Genomic DNA, 19,559 nt, shown 5'->3' on the forward strand with positions numbered 1-19,559 from the left:
GTGTTAACATGGGTCAACCAGCCCAGGATACTGATCACTATGCCGAGCTGGTACAGTGTGAATATGGGTCAACCAGCCCAGGATACTGATCACTATGCCGAGCTGGTACAGTGTGAATATGGGTCAACCAGCCCAGGATACTGATCACATGCCGAACTGGTACAATGTGAATATGGGTCAGCCATCCCAGGATATTGAGCACCATGTCGAACTAGTGCAGTGTGGATAATGGTCAAACAGCCCAGCATTCTGATCACTATGCCGAGCTGGTACAGTGTGAATATTGGTCAACCATCCCAGAATACTGATCACCATGCTGAGCTGGGACAGTGTGGAAATGGGTCAACCAGCCCAGAATACTGATCACCATGCCGAGCTGGTTCAGTGTGAATAAGCATCAACAAGCCCAGGATATCGCACTGATACCTTCCTTTATTAACAAAGTTCCACTTTTGCCTTTTTTCCCCGAATGTCAGATATCCTTGAATTTTGAATTCCATGTCTTGGTCAGTCTGCAACCATCTCTCTGTGATTTCTCTCAAATCACATTCATTTATTTCTATTTGTGCTGTCAAATCATCTGTCTTGTTGTAGATGCTGCGTCCATTCAGATAAAGAGCCTTAAGCTTAGAATTTTTTCCCATTACTACTCATTTTGGTTCTAATTTCTGCTGCAATATTTTGGTTATATTTTCTGCTCCTTCCTGTCACACTTTGATTACTGTTCACCTCTTCACTACCCTGCATCTCTGATCTCTCATTTCCTTTTGATTGTTTTTAAAACTTCCCTTGAATTGAAACCCCCCACCCCCGTCCCCCGCACTAATTAGTTTGAAATCGAATCTACAACCCTAGTTATCCGTATGGGCATATGGGCAGGACACTGGTCCCAGCATTGTTCAAATGAACCCCGTCCCAACGGAACAACTCTCTCCTTCCCTAGAACTGGTACCAGAGCACCATGAATCGGAACCCATTTCTTCCACACCAATCTTTGAGCCATGCATTTACCTCTCTAATCTTATTTACCCTGCGCTATTTTCCACGTGGCTCAGGTAGTATTGCGGAGATTATTGCCTTTGTGGTTCTGCTTTTTAATTTAGCACGAGCTGCTCATAGTCCCTCAGCGGAACCTCTTTCCGAATCCTTCCTCTGTCGTTGGTACCTACATGGGCTACAATAACTGGATCCTTCCCCTTCCATTCCAAGCTCGTCTGAAGACAAGAAGAGGTCTCCTCAACATTGGCACCAGGTAGGCAACACAGCCTTCGGGACTCTCTATCTTTGCTGCAGAGAACAGTACCTATTCCCCTAACTATCCTAACCCCTATTAGTACATTTCTCTTTTCTTACCCACTTGAATGGCGCTCTGAACCATGGTGCTGTGGTCAGTTCGCTCATCCTCCCTTCAGCCTGTGCCCTCGTCCACACTGGGAGCAGGAGCCTCATAACTATTGGATATGTCTCCTCCAAAGCTAAATTCTAGATCCCCATACTTGCCTCACTCGCAGTCACACCCTCCTGTCCCTAACTGCAGTCCAAAGTTGATGTAATTAATATAAGGGGCGCGACTGTCTCCGGAAGCACAGTGTCCAGGTAACTCTAACCCTCCCTGCTGTGTCACATTGTCCGCAACTCGGACTCCAGCTCATCAACTCTGAGCCGAATGTCCTCGAGCAGCCAACACTTGTTACAGATGTGGTCACCGTGGATCGCACTAGTGTCCACCAGCTCCCACATAATACAGCTACAACACATCGCCTCCCCAGCTATCTCTATTCTAATTAATTAATTTGGATGTTAAATACTTTAAATGTGAATTTCTTAACTGTACTCATCATCTGTAATCACGTCTCATCATTTAAACCACTTGGCTAATCAAAACAGGCACGGATGAGATACCCACCAGTCACCTACCTGTTTTTCTGAGATGACACACCTCAGCTCTGACAGGTGGAGAGAGGTAGAAGGGATTCTCTGCCACAGCTTTTTATCTCATGCCGCCGCTGCCCTTCTCACGCAGGTCCACTCTCCATGTGCAGTGATAGCATGCGAAAGGATGACTTGATGTTCGCTGGTGTGATCATGGTCCAGGGAAATTGGGAAGATACGCCAGAGAGTTAGAGCTTAGGCTCCCCAAGGTTCTTTTCAGAAAACAGCAACAGAGATTCCATTGTCAGCAGGTTTAATGACAATGTCATGGTTGAGAGAATGAAGTGTTGCAGATCACAGGGACATAGATCAGAGAGAGTAAAGGCGACGGGATTCATTTAATCATACCTGCCTCCATATTAACATAAACCTTAATTATTTTATTCCCTCCATGCCTCCTTAGATTAGATTTAGATTGGAGATACAGCACTGAAACAGGCCCTTAGGCCCACCGAGTCTGTGCCGAACATCAACCACCCATTTATACTAATCCTACACTAATCGCATATTCCTACCAACCATCCCCACCTGTCCCTACATTTCCCTACCACCTACCTATACTAGTGACAATTTATAATGGCCAATTTACCTATCAACCTGCAAGTCTTTTGGCTTGTGGGAGGAAACCGGAGCACCCGGAGGAAACCCACGCAGACACAGGGAGAACTTGCAAACTCCACACAGGCAGTACCCGGAATCGAGCCCGGTTCCCTGGAGCTGTGAGGCTGCGGTGCTCACCACTGCGCCACTATGCCACTTTTCCCTGGTTCTGTCTTTGCTAAAAGCAATAATCTCAATCATTACATGGTTCTGAAGAAATCGCATTAACGTGCAAAGCTGTTGCTGTTTCTCTCTCCACAGATGATACCAGACCTGCTCAGTGTTTCCAGCATTATCTGATTTCAAGTCTAATAATGCTCGCCCTCTGCTGGTGGTTACAGGTGTTTCAGTCAGCCGACCAAAAACAAAAATCACCATCAGCTGGAGAGTCAGCACGATGTAGTCGTTCTCCCGACTGAGTAACAATTGCACACCACTGATGATGAACTAAAATACTTAGAATTAAATTGCAAAAACACATTAATTTCTGATCAGATTCTCCTGCTCTACCGCCATACTCCGGGATAGTGCAGCACAGTAAAACAACATTGTATTGTATCTAGGAATTGGTGTATATTTAGATTTTGAATCATAATATTGGAATTAATATTGACAAAGACACACATTACAGCTAAAACATGGAATCAATGTTTTTATTAATTTTGCATTATTTCCATTGTACATCAACACTTACATTATAAACTGCAGTAATTTGTCCACATCGAGTAGATGGCGGTGGAGGAAGCCGATACAATAAATGCAGATAAAAGTGACAGACCATTTATTCTTCGACAGACGTATTCTAAACATCCTTTAATAGGATATGAACATGTGAAACGGTTACAGAACGAATTTCATACCAACTCTTTATTAATAAGCAATGGATTTAATCTCTGTGTCAGTGTTGCTAATTACATGCGGTGGAATGTATCTCAGTATTTGTACAGACAGAGAACTGATCCGAAATCAATTCTGTTTGGTATTTTAATTAAACAGATTACACACACTTTCAGAGAAAATATAGAGAAAAGCCAAATCTTGTTATTCCAACACCAAATAATCTGGTGACTGATGAACGCAAAGTGATGCTTATATCGTGAAGTAAATCACATTCAGCATGTTCACACTGTTGGAAATGTTCATGCCATTGTTTCAGATTTAACACAGAATATTTTCCACCAGTCTGTGATACACCTTTAGACATCATTTGCTGGATTTGAGGCTGACTTTTTAGCTGAAAGGATAACAGAAACGACTTGAGAGGGTTACAGCAATGCCAACCATCAAATAAACACATCAAATACAGTATATGTTCTCTACTCAGAATATTTCTGTTTCAATAATCCTCCTATTTCAATAGTAAGTACACAGAATGTTCTCTGCGATACTTTAGAATCACTGACTGCTGAAAACACCATTCATTATCATATTAATATAAGAACCAGCCGGGACTGTACACTGTCAGCACAAATAAATGGAACCAATAATACAGCATTGGTCTTACCGGGTTTATGCAGATGTAAGATGTTGAACCGCACAGTCACTGCCCGTCATTGGTGGAATGTCTGCTGCTGTGAACGTGTCACAGTGAACATCCTCATTGTTTTCAGGATTGGAGGGAACCAGCAAAGCTGTTTCAGTGCGGGTCTGGGAGTTGCATACTATGGAGAGAAAGATGATGGATTAATTATTGAACTAAAAGTGAGTTCAGTGCGGGTCATCTGTATAAGTGTCAATGAGGTGATGGGGACTGGAATTTGAATGGTTTCCAGCTCCATTAACCGTGTTGTTATTTTCCCGCTGGGTGATAGCAGATGAAGTGGATCTGCTGAGCCCGAATCAAGGTGTTTAGATTAAGCACCTGAAGGATTTCCAGTGAATGTGTTCATAACAGAGATAACGTCAGGATGTATTTTCCAAAATAAGTCCAGCATTTACTTTTGTTCAGAGATACAGCACTGAAACAGGCCCTTTGGCCCACCATCAACCAGCCATTTTCGACTAATCCTACACTAATCCCATATTTCTACCACATCCCCACTTGTCCCTATATTTCCCTACCACCTACCCATACTAGGAGCAATTTATAATGGCCAATTTACCGACCAGCCTGCAAGTCTTTTGGCTGTGGGAGGAAACCGGAGCACCCGGAGAAAACCCACGCAGACACAAGGAAAACTTGCAAACGCCACACAGACAGTACCCAGAATTGAACCCGGGTTGTTGGAGCTGTGGCTGCGGTGCTAACCACTGCACCACTGTGCCGCCCCATTGAGGAGACTAATTTGCTTTAATCACAACATGAATTTAAATCAATCAGCAGTCTGTAAGAACGCCGATTGGAATGAAATTCAAAGTAGAAACAGAGAGATGGTGACTGTGGGAGTTTAACTCACTGATAGTGGAGAGATCACCGCCGGCACTTGTCAGTGTGAAGAGATCATCAGGAACACTGTCCAGCAACAAGTGACCATCCTGAGTGTCAATGGCTCCAGTCTGAACATCATCATAATCACCGGGGACCAGACCTGAGAGGAAATAATGATTTTCACAAAAATCACATGGTAACACTGAATATTTAGAATGATATTGTTAGTCGCCAATCTACTCAGGCTTGCCAGGTTTGACTGTGATCTTCAGCTGGAATGAGATTTGAGGCTGACGAATGGTAGGACCATGTCGTGCCGCGGCAGTTGAGTCATCATAGGCCCGTCATATATTTTAAACGGCAGCCAGCAATCGATTGAAAGACAGGAGCACTGTAGGACATTGGGTGGGAGGACTGACAACTGGTGTGTTTGTAAGATGGCAGCAGTCAGAGCAAGGGTGGAGCCCAGGTTTTCTCATGTCTCCCTGTACGTGTTCCTCCAAGCGGCAATGGCAGGAGGGAAGCGCTTTTCCCATCGGAACGGGTGGAGGAGGCCGGCTTGGCTGGCAGGCAGGGCCTGGCAGGAGATTGAGGAGGAGTTGAGCAGACGTGAGGTAGTCCCATGTAAGAGGCTTCAGTGCAGGAACAGGATCAATGCCCTGATGTAGTATGGCAAGGTGAGTGCAGTGCCTTACATTAAGCTGACAGCCTTAAATGTCACACAATATGAAAATGAAATTGGAGGAGGGGTGCCCCCACTCATTGGTTCAGATCCTCCTCCATCAGATCCTCCTCCAGCTCAGTGACCACCTCCCTGGTATGGCACAATCTTCAGTGACACTGCTGCTCTGACATTTGCAGGAAGCAGAGCCTCTGATGGTAAACCCACTCGTGGGTAGCATCATCTGCACTCAAGAAGCTGCTTGCGTGCTACTGTGCTGCAATGCTAATCCACACTCTGTTCCAGCCTCACGATTCCTGTCCCTCTCTGGGTGCAGCAGACCAACCCTTGGGGACTGCTGTTCTCTCCATCTCTGATGCTCCTCCACAATGGGAGATCTCAAAACAGGAGTGGATGACACCTATTGTAAATTGCTGCACTCACTTCTCAAGCCCTTCATTGTTTTCATTTTTTATACCTATCTTATAAGTCAGAGAGGATGCTCATTCTGAATACCTCTGTTGTGATCGCCAAGATCGGTCAGCCTCCAGATTGCCAATACCGTGATTCAATATCTCTCCCCCTCCCTCCAGTTCCACAATGCTTTTCACAGCCAAAACTGACCTTCCTCTGAACTTCCCCTTGGTTATCGATGGCGAGTCTCTGAAACTGTTAGTCTCGCCCGCCTTTCACTAAATTGTGAATAGTTTGGAAAATTGCCATGAATTTCCAGTTTTCTTTGCTCCGTTATCTGCCCAGCGTCTTGAAGTGGAGCCTCCACCCACGAGCTCGGTCGACTCGGGGAATATCACCTAACTGTGTAAGGACGTCAGGTTTCCTTTGCACCGCTATCCAGCGGCATTTTCACTCCCAGACTGTGGTCACTGTGTAACAAAATTCTGCCCTCCATTTAAAAGTCACGTGTATCGCATTGAATCACCCATCCAACATACACGCAAATTTCATATTGCACCGCCAAGACAACAGTGTCAGAAAACATCATGAACTGAAAGTTTCATTCCATTATACTACTGGATACAATCGGGATGATTTTGTAGAAATCCAAATTATTTCTCCATTTTTTCAAACTAAACTCACTCAGAAAATCTCCATGTCTTCAGCAGCATCATTTTCGGGCGAGTGAGTTCTGATTGATTTAATTGTTGATTTTAGATATCAGACAGAGTGATGGATTAAAAAAACATGATGGTAACAAGTAAAAATGTACCCACCCCGAATTCTAGAGATGTTCCCTTCAGGATATTCTGATCCAGGATCCGTGTCACCCAAACTGTAACTGGTGTAATATTCAATCTGATTGAGGGACTCAATGGAATCAGTAGCTGTTAAACACAAACATGGATGGTTATTGGAGAGATTGATTGGCACGTTCGAATAAATAACATAATACCGTCATCATCTGGTGACAATGTCCTGGGACTTTGTATCTGACGTGATTGTGGAAAATTCATCACAGGGACTGCAGTGGTTCAAGAGCAACTAGGGTTGGACCTTAAATGTTGGCTCATACAGCGAGCCGTTAAAACAATACGCAGTCCAGCCGGTCGGTCAGATTTCAGACATCAGAGCAGAGACAATAGTGTAAAACATAGTCAGTGAGCACAGTTTCTTAATCCAAAATCCCTCCACCCTGTCTCTTTCCCTTTCAGAGTCTCAAACGGCAGGTGGTGGGGCTCCAAAACAGAGCCCCACCCCGGATAATGGGCTGGAAAAGTGTGCAAGGAGGGTAATAACGGATTTGAAATTCGAGTCATAGAGTCGCACAGCATAGAAACAGGCCCTTCGGCCCACAGCGTCCATGCCCACCATAATGCTTATCTATACTATTCCCCCTGCCTGTATTAATTCCACAGCCCTCTATGCCTTGCTCATTCAAGTACCTGTCCAGATGCCTCTTAAATGTTACTACTGTTACACTCTCCACCACCTCCTCTGGCAGCTCATTCCAGATAAACACTATTCCTTGTGTGAAAAATTTTATCCCCTTTAAACCTCCTCCCTCTCACCTTAAATCAATGCCCTATAGTTTTAGTCACCCTTAACATGGGAAACAGACTCTGGCCAGTTAACCTATCTATGCCTCTCATCATTTTATATACCTCTATCATGTCCCCTCTCAGTCTCCTTCGGTCCAGGGAAAACAGACCCAGCCTATCCAATCTCTCTTTATTAATCAAGCGCTCCAAGCCAGCCAACAGCTTTGTGAATCTTTTCTGAACCCTCTCTAGCTTAATCACATCTTCCCTGTAGTGCAGCGACCAGAACTGCACACAGTACTCCTAGTGCAGCCTAACCAACGTTATGTACAACTGTAACATGACGTCCCAACTTTTGTACTCAATGCCTCGGCCGATGAAGGCAAGCATGCCATTCGCCTTCTTCACCACCCTGTCTAACTGTATTGCTACTTTCAGAGAACTATGTACATGCACCCCAAGGTCTCTCTGCTCAACAACACTCCCAGGGCCCTGCCATTCACTGTTTATCTCCTTCCCTGGTTTAACTTTCCAAAATGCATCATTTCGCACTTGCCTGCGTTAAATATACCATTTGCCAATCACTTGCCCACTTTCCCAGTTGATCTATATCCTGTTGTAGCTTTAGATAACCTTCTTCACTGTCCACTATACCACCAATTTTGGTATCATCTGCAAACTTACTAATCATGCCCCTGCATTCTCATCCAAGTCACTAATATGTATGACAGACAACAGAAGGCCCAGCACCGATCCCTGCGGCGCACCACTGGTCACAGGCCTCCAATCTGAAGAACAACAATCCACTACCACCCTCTGCCTCCGATCACTAAGCCAATTTTGTATCCAATGTGCTACCACACCCTGGATCCTTCCGGTACAACCTACCATGCAGGACCTTGTCAAAAGCCTTGCTAAAGTCCATGTAGACAACGTCCACCTCCCTGCCCTCGTCAATCCTCTTGGTCACCTCCTCAAAAAACTCAATCAAATTCGTAAGATATGTTTTCCCACGCAGAAAGCCATGCTGACTATCCCTAATCAGACCTTGCCTTTCCAAATGCATATAAATTCTGTCTCTCAGAATCCCTTCCAATAAATTTCTCACCACTGATGTAATGCTCACCGGCCTGTAGTTCCCTGGCTTATTCCTGCTACCCTTTTACAATAAAGGCACAACATTAGCTCTCCTCCAGTCTTCCGGTACCTCACCCGTTGCTAACGATGATACAAAACTCTCTGCCAGGTCCCAGCAATCTCCTCCCATAGCCTCCTAGGATACACCTGGTCAGGCCCCGGAGATTTATCCAACTTAATGTGCTTCAAAACCTCCAACACCTCCTCCCTTGTAATGTTGATATGCTCCAGGATATCGCTGGTCCCTCCCTTGAACGCATTAGCTTCCGTGACGTTCTGCACGGTAAATACAGACGAAAAATATTCATTTACGACCTACCCCATTTCCCATGGCTCCACACATCGATTACCACACTGATCCTTAAGGGGACCTACTCTCTCCCTAGCTACCCATTTACTCTTAATATACTTATTGAATCGTTTAGGATTCTCATTTATCTACCAGGGAAATCGTCTTTGTGTGTTTTGTTGTAACCTCAGAAATTTATCTCAATGGTTAAATCGCTCCCTAAATATATCACAGGACAAAGCTTTCATCGATTTTCTAGTGTTGTTGCCCCAGTATCATGAAGCGGAATTTGTAGATATCATGTTAAGCTTCAGCATACAAAGTGTCAGAATAAGTTTTTTTGCAGAAACCACTGATTTCAGGTAAGGAGTTCCTGATGGGAACGTGTTTCTGATCCAGAAATCCAGTCACCTCGAGAAATAAAATCTGAGTCAATGTGACTGTCTCCTCCTGAGAGCAGTGATTATTTATGGTCTAGTTTAAATGGAATAAAATTACATGAAAGTTACAAACAAACTGAAATCACGTTCTTTAACCATTCGCGATGGGTGGGAATCTTCCCAAACCCATTGCTCATCTTACTATACACACTGATATAGACACACTCGCACTGTGATAGGCCACCTTCACAGGGTGATAGTGAACGGATTTCTGACAGTGTTCAGTCAGTAAACTGACCATTAAAATGGGGTATTTAAGTGGAAGTGACATTTGTCTGGACAAAATTCGGTATGAAATATAAAACACAGACCTGAACGCCGGATCTGATAGGAATCCTTGCCAGGTGGAATATTCTCAATCTCTTCATAAATTGCATGGTACAAACCAGCCGGTGAACCCTTGCCACCAGTGACAGAACCTGTCAGATGAAGGGTAGGGAGATTAAAGTTTAATTGCAAACCACGAGCGTTTAACAGTAAATTATCTGCGAACACATCCAAATCACAGAGATGCCGATAGTAAAGAGACAAAGCCAGGTATTGTGAATGCAGAGTAGTTTTGATGTGCATATTTTCGGATAAGTCTATGTATCTATTTTTTTTTGCATTCTCATATATTTACCTGCAGCAGACTGGGGACAAATTCAATCAAGTTTGTTAGAAACGATCTCCCCCTGACAAAGCCATGTTGAGTTCCCCGATTAATGCCTGCCTGTCCAAGTGGAGATTAATCTTGTTCCTCAGGATTTTTTCCAATAGTTTCCGTACCACTGATGTTAGATTCACCAACCAGTAATTATCTGGTTTATCCCTGCTACCCCTCTTGAATAATGGTACCACATTCACTGTCCTCAGTCCTCTGGTACATCTCCTGTGATCAGACAGGATTTGAAAATCTGTGTCAAAGCCCCTGCTATCTCTTCCCTTGTCTCACGTAACAGTCTGTGGCACATCCTCCCAGGGCGGTACTGTGGTGCAGTGGTGAGCACCGCAGCAACCCGGGTTCAATTCTGCGTACTGCCTGCGTGGAGTTTGCAAGTGCTCCCTGTGTCAGCGTGTGATTCCTCTGGGTGCTCCGGTTTCCTCCCACATGCCAAAGAATTTCAGGTTGACAGGTAAATTGGCCATTGTAAATTGCTCCTAGTTTAGGTAGGAGGCTGGGAAATATAGGGACAGGTGGGTATGTGGTAGGAATATGAAATTAGTGTATGATTAGTATAAATGGGTGGTTGATGGTCGGCACAGACTTGGTGGGCCGAAGGGCCTGTTTCAGTGCTGTATTTCTAAACTAAGCTATCTCATCTGAGCCTGAGGATTTATCCATTTTAAGCCCACTAAAACATCTAATACTTCCTACCTTTCAATGTTAATTTATTCAAGTATATCACAATTCCCTTCCCTGATCTCTACACCAACATCATCCATCTCCATGGTGAACACAGATGAAAAGTAATAATTTAAAACCTAATTTATGTCATCCGGCTCCACACAGATGGCTACTTTGGTCCCTAATCGGCCCTACTCTTTCCCTGGATATCCTCTTTCCATGAATATACTTTAAAAACTCCTTGGTATTGTCCTTTATCTTGCTCACAAGTATTTTTGCATGCCCCCTCTTCGCTCTCCAAAGTCATTTTTTAAGTACGGCCTGTGCTTTCTATACTTTTTTAGGGCTTGCGCTATTTTCAGCGCTCTGAATCTGTCATAAACCTCCTTTTTATTCCTTATCTAATCCTCCATAACCCTTGACATCCAGGGTTCCCTTGGACTTGTTGCTCCTTCCCTTCAACTTTACGGGAACATGTTGGCCCTGATCTCTCCTATTTCCTTTTTGAAGGTAAGAGCCCATGGGATCCAGGGCAATTTGGAAAATTGGATCCAAAGTTGGCTTAGTGCCGGAGGCAGAGGGTGACGGTCAAGGGTTATTTTTGCGATTGGAAGCCAGGGACCAGTGGTGTACTGCAGGGATCGGTGCTGGGGCCATTACTGTTTGTAATGTACATTAATGATTTCGACGTGGATATAGGAGGTATGTCAGTAAGACCGCAGATGACACGAACATTACTGGTGTCATAAACAGTGAGGAGGAAAGCCTTAGATTGCAGGACGATATAGATGGGCTGGTAAGATGGGCGAGGGAGTAGCAAATGGACTTTAATCCTAAGAAGTCTGAGGTGATACACTTTGGGAGGACTAACAAGGCAAGGGAGTATACAATGGATGGTAGGACCCTAGGAAGTACAAAGGGTCAGAGGGACCTTGGCGTACTTGTCCATAGATCACTTAAGGCAGCAGCACAGGGAGATAAGTTGGTTAGGAAGGCATATGGGATACTTGTATGTATTAGCCGAGTCATATAATATAAGAGCGGGGAGGTTATGATGGAGCTGTATAAAATTATAGTTAAGCCACAGCTTCAGTACTGTGTACAGTTCTGGTCACCAAACCAAAGGAAGGATGTGATTGCACTGGAGAGAGTGCAGAGGCGATTCACCAGGATGTTGCTTGGGCTGGAGCATTTCAGCTATGAAGAGTGACTGGATAGGCTAGAGTTGTTTTCTTTAGAGCAGAGAAGGCTGAGGTGGGACCTGTTTGAGGTATACAAAATTGTGAAGGGCATTGATATGATAGATAGGAAGTAACATGCTCCCTTAGCGGCGGGGTCAGTAACCAGGGGGGATAGATTTCATGTAAGGGGCAGGTGTTTGAGAGGGGTATTGAGGAAGAAACTATTCACAAAGAGGATGATTGGAGACTGGAACACACTGCCAGAAGGGGTGGTAGAGGCAGTACCCCTCACAAAATTTAAGGTATTTAGATGAGCATTTGAAATGGGATAGCATGCAAAGCTAAGGGCCAAGTGCTGGGTAACGGGATTAGAATAGATAGGTGCTTGATGGCTGGCACAGACACGTTGGGCCGAAGGGTGTGTTTCTCTGCTGCATAACTCTATGACTCCATGACCTGATCTCGTGCTTGTCATCGTTTGCAAACTACTTCCAGTCTAGTCAAGTTACAAGGCTCGATCTTTTCAGCTTTATGATTGTCTTGTTACAGAGGCTGTTCTGGCCGGGTCCTTGGCAGAGATAACAGGTCTATGCTGTCCTAGCTATGGACTCTTTCTTATTCAGAGAGAGAAAGAGAGCTTTTTCTATAAGAACTCTATATTATTATGAAAAGTGCTTTTTATTAAGAGGTCCATTTCTTATAATAAATCAGGAGTGGGTTAGATGGGTGAAATATGAGTGCAAGCGTTGTTTTGGAATGTCGAATCACCGCTGGTGAATACAGGAGGTCCTATACAAGTATCACTTGTCAAAATAACTGACAGGCCCGGTTAGACAACTCGCGATTGGATGCCCAGAGCTCGAATCTGAAGGGCAGGAATTGATACCCAATGGATGAAGGAAGATGAACAGTCAAATAAATAGCTGAATGCACAGCCCAAAAAATCAAATTATCTTCCTGATCCATTGTTACAATAAGTAAATTCTTCCAGAGTTTCATGTATTATGTGATGAACTCTCACAGTGAATGTGAACACTTCAAATCACTCTCCGTTTTGAATGTCACATTTTATTCATTCTGGAGCACCTTGAATGGAGAAAATCAGCAAAAACGACTACAATGTATTTCTAACAAGGTCACCTGACAGTCCATAGAAAGCTGCAATGACCGAAAGTCTTGCAAGTATATGACATTAAATCTGCGATTTTCTGTTTGTTCCGCGGTAAGATATGAGCCTCACCTCTTCTGATTGACTTTTTCTGTATAACCACCATCAGTGAGACCAACACACAGATTAGCAGGACTCCGAAGCAGACTGCAACTAGGATGGAAGTAATTTTATATCCCTGTTCTAATGACAAAAATAAAGAAAGGTTTAGCACAGACACAGTCCATCTTGTGTGATAAAATATTTGCAAGAAGTATTTAATAATTATATCCACTGCTTCCAGGCAATGAGTTGGGCTGAACATTCCCCATTATGTGGTGCACATTGCACCAGAGGAAAGTGTGAAACAATCTAAATTACAGAGACAGTGCCCCCATGTTTCTGATCAGTGCAGGGCAGTTCAGGTGCAGCCAGAAACTGGGATTAGCGGAATTTAAACTGGACCATTTGAAATATGCGGTGAGGCAACAAAATGTTCCAGTCAATGAGAACGTGCACATAGCATCTTCAGAAAATGACAACAATACCAATTCAACTAATACAAACTCTAATGCTAGCTGGACTATTAATAATGGTAAGTACCTGCAGATGTGGATGGGAAAGCAATTGGAGGCACATCGAACCCGATGGAATATATTGTACAAAAAGTTCAGGAGGATGAAATTTCAGCACTTTCCATTTAAACGATAAATACTGTTCTTAATTTCCCGAACTAATGAGTCAATTTAACAAAACAAGGTACCCTAACCCCACTCTCCAAACCCTGCCACCCTCACGGAACAAATCACACTGGCATCTGCCTTGTGATCACAGTCAGATTGAGCCAGCGATGAGGAAGGACAGTCGGCCAGAGAAGATTCGCTTCCAGTGCACTTCACCTCATCCAGCCAGATAACACCGTCACCCTGAGAAAAAGTAGCTCCTCCGGGGGCCAATAGAGCGTGACCACAACCCAGCTGTCTGCAGACAACATTGGCATCGGACAAATCCCAGGAGTCATCACAAACCGTGCCCCAGCTGTTATTGCACAATATCTCCACTCTCCCAGAGCAGTTGGTGTTACCTCCAAACAGGCGCAACCAATGTCCAGAATCTGGCAAACAGAATCAATTATTATTATTGATGTAGTATAAGACAGGAGTACAAGTCAGATAGTTGGTATAATAAAGAGGAAGTAGCACCTGGTGAAAGTACATGTTTACAATCATATTCTCGAATGCAGTCCTCTGATCTATGGAGCTGCTCCTCAGTTACTTTTGCTTCTGTTGAAAAGAGAAACATGTTGACTGTATCAGCCACCAATGTTTGAAATGACACTCACAGATTGAGACGTTTGTTGTGTTACCTGAACAAATAACACCAGCATCCTCCCTGTGTTCACAGTTGTGTTTCCCCCACGGTTCTGTTTGACACTGCCAAAGGAACGATTCGTGTGAAATACACTCCATCCCATCGAGCCAAATGGGTCCAGATCCTTCTCCGAATGACAGAGTGTAATAATCGATAGAACTGAGGGGACCACACTGTAACTGTTTACAGATCACTTCTGCATCAGGTCCATCAAGTGTATCCGAGCACACTGTTCCCCAGGTGCCATTGTGGAACACTTCCACTCTCCCCTCACAGCGATGCTTCCCATTCACCAGCCGCAGCTGTTTGTGCTCTGTCAATGACACAATTGATATCCAGGTGTTTGGACTGATAACGCATTGTTTTTCATACTGCACAGCTCAACACATGCTGCACCAGTTGTGTTCACTGATTTCCGGTAATTATTCAAGAAAAGCGATAGAAAAACACCGGCAGCCCATAATGTATTAAAGAATAATCAACACGGATTGAACAACAGAAAGACAAACAACGTTACTGCATTGTTTTCAGACGTTACAGAAAGATAACGGGGATAATGCAGTCGATGCAACATGCTTGTTTTTTTCAGAAGGCCTCCGACAAGGAACCACATCGTGAGATCATGACTGGGGTCAGAGCATGTGAAGTCAAGAGATCAGTGGAAGAATAGTATAAGACGAGCTACAAAGCACACTGTCGGGTTTAAATGTGGTAACCCATAATGGCGGAAGGTGGGAAGTCGTGTTCCACAGGTCTGGGGTCACTGCTGATCAATATTTACATAAACGATTTTGACTCAGACAAGGGAGACATAATTTCAAAATTTTAGATGACAGCAATTTGGGGATCTAGTTAACACTAAGAACAACAAATACGAAATACGGAAGACGTTAGCAAAAGAGCCGAATGGGCAAACAATTGCCAAATGAGTTGAATACAGATAAGTCTAAGGTGGTCAGTGTTGATAGGAAGATTAAAGACGCAACGTACTTCTTGTAAAATAAGGATTAAAATGATGTATAACAGCAAAGAGACCTCGGGATACAGGGGCACTAATCACTTATAAAGTGACAGAGACCGAAGCTAGTGATCATAAATATAGGATGATCATGAACAAATCTAATAAGAAATTCAGGAGAATTATTTTTTTTAGCTCGGAGTGGTTTGAATTTTGAATTCCGAACACATGCAATTGTTGAAGTGATGAGCGTCGATGCCTTTAAGGTAAAGCTGTATAGGTACATGAAGAAGAAAGAAGTAGGCGGATATGCAAAGAGGGTTAGATGCAGTGATATGGAGCAATACTCATGGGCAGCACAAACACCACATTGACCAGTAAGGCCGAATGGCCAGATTCTGTGCTGTCCATTGTATGTAATTCGATGTCATATCTTCCCTGTGAAACCACGTGCACAACACTACGGAAAATGGGCACATGGAAGCACCCTTACCTGAACACAAGATCCTCACATCTTCTTTATGAGAACAGTCGTGGTTACCCCACGATGCTGAGGGACATTCCCAGAGAAATGATTCGTTACCGAAACACTTCAGTTCATCCAACCAAACTGGCCCTGAGCCTCGTTCACAAGATGCCGGAAGTGCCAGGTCCAAGGCCTTTCCACAACCCAGCTGTTTGCAAACCACGTCAGCGTCCGCCAGATCCCAGGAATCATCACAGACTGAACCCCATATCCCATTGCAATAAATCTCCACTCGGCCAGTACATGGGCTTCCACCGTCAGACAGCCTTACCTGCACGTGGTCTGTTGGACAACAGTACAGGAGGATTATACTTTCAATAGACATTCACCTCATCACTCAATGCAACTCATTGCACCATCACCAGCTTTAAAACAAGACATGTTAAATGCGCCTGTGACAGGTAAATAAAGCTATAAAACTGAATATCTGTTTACACATGCTTCTTGCACAGAATGTAATGAACAGAAATGTTTCAGATATCCTACTACATCTGGCTTTGACATGTTATGTTCTCCAGTTCCCATTTTATGTTTAGAACGCTGTGTACGTTGTTGTACAGGCGATCACTCACACGATTAACAATTAATTTGTACCCATGTTATATTACTGTATATGTTCCTTGTCCATGTATGTTACCCTTATCTGTTATCTTGGTCAGACATTTACTGTCATCTCCTATTGCCTTAATCTTGAATTGCAAGTGACTTGCATTTATCTAGCGCTATTAACGTAATGCAACATCCCAAAGCGCAGTACAGGAGTGATATCAAAGAAAATTTAACACAGAGCACCGAAGAATATATTAGGTCACATGACCAAAAGCTAAGTCAAAGAGTTTGTTTGTTATGGAGTATCTTGAAGCAGGGAAGAGAGGTTGACAGGCAGAGAGATTTAAGGAAGTAATTTTAGAGCGTGTGAACTTTGCAGCTAAAGGCACGGCCGCCAATGGTGCGCAATTAAAATCAGGAATGCTCAAGAAGCCAGAACTGGGAGCTGTCAAACTGGAGCCGATTGCAAAGAGAGGAGCTGCGAGGCCAGGAAGGGATTTGAAAACAAGGATGAGAAGTTTAAAACCGCTCATTGCTGGGAAAAGTAGGTCAGTGAGCAGAGGGCAGATGCCTGAGTGGCAATTGGTCGAGACAGCAGCATTTGCAGTGGTTGGAACTGGGGAAGCCAGCCAGGAGTACATTAGAATTATCGAGTCTGGTGGGAACAAGGCAATCCACAAGAATAGATCACGGCAAATTCGGGTGATATCCTGGAGGTGAAAATAGACAGTGTTAATGAAGATATGGAGATTTGGTAGGAGGCTCACCCCGGGGTCAAATGTAACACCAAGATTACAAGCAGTCTGCCTGAGTCACAGACAGTTGGTGTGGCGAGAAATGGAGTTGGCAGCAAGGAAACATGCGATGGGGACTGATGGTTTCTATCCTTTCAATACAGAGTTGGAGGAATTTTCTGCTGATGCAGTACTTAATGTCAGACTTGAATTCTGACAGTGTACAGGCTGTGGAGGGTCAAGAGAGTTGAATGTGAGGTAGAGTTGGATGCGGTGAGATACATGTGGAAACTGAGGCTCTGTTTATGGATATCAATGAAAGGCAGCATGTAAATGAGAAATTAGGTGTCAATGGACAGATTCTTTGGTGACTTTGCAGGAGCGGGAAGAGAAGCCATTGCAGGTAACTTTCTGACAATGACTGAACAGATAAGACAAGAACCAGCTGAGTGCAGTCCCACCCAGCCAGGAGATAATGCAGAGGGGTTGGAGAAGAATTTCATGATCAATCATATCAAGATTTGTAGACAAGTCAAGAAATGGGAGGAGGAAACGTTTAGATATGTTACAATCACTTAGGATGACATTTGTGACTTTGATAAGAGTTATTTTGGTCTTGTAGTGTGGATAGAAATCTGATATGAGGAATTGGAACATGCAGTCCATAAAAGATGAGCATGGATTTGGGAGGTTACAACACATTCAAGGACGTTGGTGAGGTATGAACAGTTGGAGCTGGCAATAATTTGCATGGACAGGTGGTCAATGATTTCTTTCTGAGGAGAGGTATGATGACTGCAGATTTGAAGGAGAGGGGGCTGAACATGGAAGAGAGAATCGTGAATATTGTCAGCTGACATGGGACCCAGGTAGGGAATTTCTCTGTTCAGTATCTTAGTAGAAATAATGCGCACACAGCAAGACGTGGATTTCATCAACAGCATCGGTTCAGAGAGAGCGTGAAGGACTCTAGGAGAGAAACAAGAAATGCAAATTCAGGGTGATGGTGTGGGGTGGGGTTGGGGAACTGATAGGAAGTTAGGCCTGGTGGATTGGGGAAGAAAGGGAAGTTGTGGAGGCGACTGAACAGATATTTTTGAATTTTGTGACAAAAAGTCTAGGAGTCCTCTCATTTATTTTTGGAGTTCAGGGTGGACGAGACAGGGGAGTGGTTCAGGGGGAAGATTTATGATGGAGAAGATTAGCTGCGCGTTTCCTTTGCCTTCCTGGATGATCATTGTCTAACGGGTGGTTTTAGCAAAGAAGAGCAGGACCCGATGATGTTTTATGTGATTGATCCATTCAGGATTATATTACCAGATTGTTGGCCAGATGTCACCCAGCCTTTCTGTTTTTTTTAAATTCTTTCATGGGGTGTGGGTGTTACTGGCAAGGCCAGAATTTCTTTTATCCACCCTATGTATTACTTCCAATTCATACTGGAGAATGTAACGTCCACAAGTTCTACCCTTGAACATCAGTCTTGCAATATGCAGTATCTTCGTGTAGAACTATGTTCCAGGGTCGTCTTGATTATAACATTATCATAAATCGATGTAATATTAATTTCATAACAGAATCACTTACTTTTGTAAGGATGGGACTCTGTCTTTGACAATGAAGACATTTGAGTAATTTTAGAGATAAACCATACGTCTGAACAGAGAATATGCAGACCTATCTGTCCAGACAGGCTGCTGCTATTATGTTCAATGAGCAGACGAAACCTGTGAGGCACATTATCACTTGCTATTGTCTGTAAAATATCAATGAACTAAACTACCAATTATATCAATATATGACTGTTGGAGGGTACAAAGAGGGCAGAAAACAGGATCTCTCTGCAAAACGTTGGACAGGATCAGGAAGTGTCATTGGACAATTGAACTCCAGATGTGTAGACCTCCTGGCTGAGCAGGAAACCAGTATTTAATCTGGATGAGACAAAAATGATTGGACTAATTGCGTCAGGCACTTTGGGGAATAAGAATCAGGATGTGACCCATCAGATAGAGAAGTAGAAGACAAGGAGAAGACACATGGATTCTGTCGGCGGACATAAATGTTGGGTGGAGCTGGACATCTACCTAACTAAACAACAAGAAGACATACTCTACTCTGTCCAGTGACTGAGTGTGTAATAACCATTCGGCACTGTAAACTTCTGACGTGAAACGATGGAATGTATTGAATGCCGCTGTGTCCGAAAAACATATTTACTGTAACCAATCGGTATCAAATCTGAATCATTAACTATCTCTTATGTTGTAAGTTCCACTCTGTCATATTTAAATAAATGTTCGTTGGAACAACCCCAAACTATCATTAGAGAAATATCAGCA

General features: G+C 43.7%; 1 protein-coding gene across 1 annotated transcript; it reads right to left on the minus strand.

The window, feature by feature from the left end:
* Positions 1 to 3,684: 3,684 nt before the first annotated feature.
* Positions 3,685 to 11,058, minus strand: LOC137381160 (uncharacterized). The gene is made up of 6 exons (XM_068053543.1): positions 10,947 to 11,058; positions 9,736 to 9,843; positions 6,794 to 6,904; positions 4,929 to 5,060; positions 4,037 to 4,193; positions 3,685 to 3,766 (listed from the first exon to the last, which is right to left on the minus strand). The coding sequence occupies exons 1-5, from the start codon at positions 11,056 to 11,058 to the stop codon at positions 4,042 to 4,044; spliced, it is 615 nt and encodes a 204-aa protein (XP_067909644.1). The 3' UTR covers positions 3,685 to 3,766; positions 4,037 to 4,041.
* Between the last annotated feature and the right edge of the window lie 8,501 nt (positions 11,059 to 19,559).

The sequence above is a fragment of the Heterodontus francisci genome, chromosome 21 (assembly GCF_036365525.1).
Source record: "Heterodontus francisci isolate sHetFra1 chromosome 21, sHetFra1.hap1, whole genome shotgun sequence".
Classification (NCBI taxonomy): domain Eukaryota; kingdom Metazoa; phylum Chordata; class Chondrichthyes; order Heterodontiformes; family Heterodontidae; genus Heterodontus; species Heterodontus francisci.

Bases quoted from the DNA above. Each gene is read 5' to 3' on its own strand.
- LOC137381160 (XM_068053543.1), bottom strand. From the start codon at position 11,058: ATGACTTTGGAGAGCGAAGAGGGGGCATGCAAAAATACTTGTGAGCAA. The intron at 6,905-9,735 runs GTCTGTGTTTTA...TGTGTTTAACAG, and splicing joins CTATCAGATCCGGCGTTCAG to CTACTGATTCCATTGAGTCC. The intron at 5,061-6,793 runs GTGGGTACATTT...ATTTCCTCTCAG, and splicing joins GAACATCTCTAGAATTCGGG to GTCTGGTCCCCGGTGATTAT.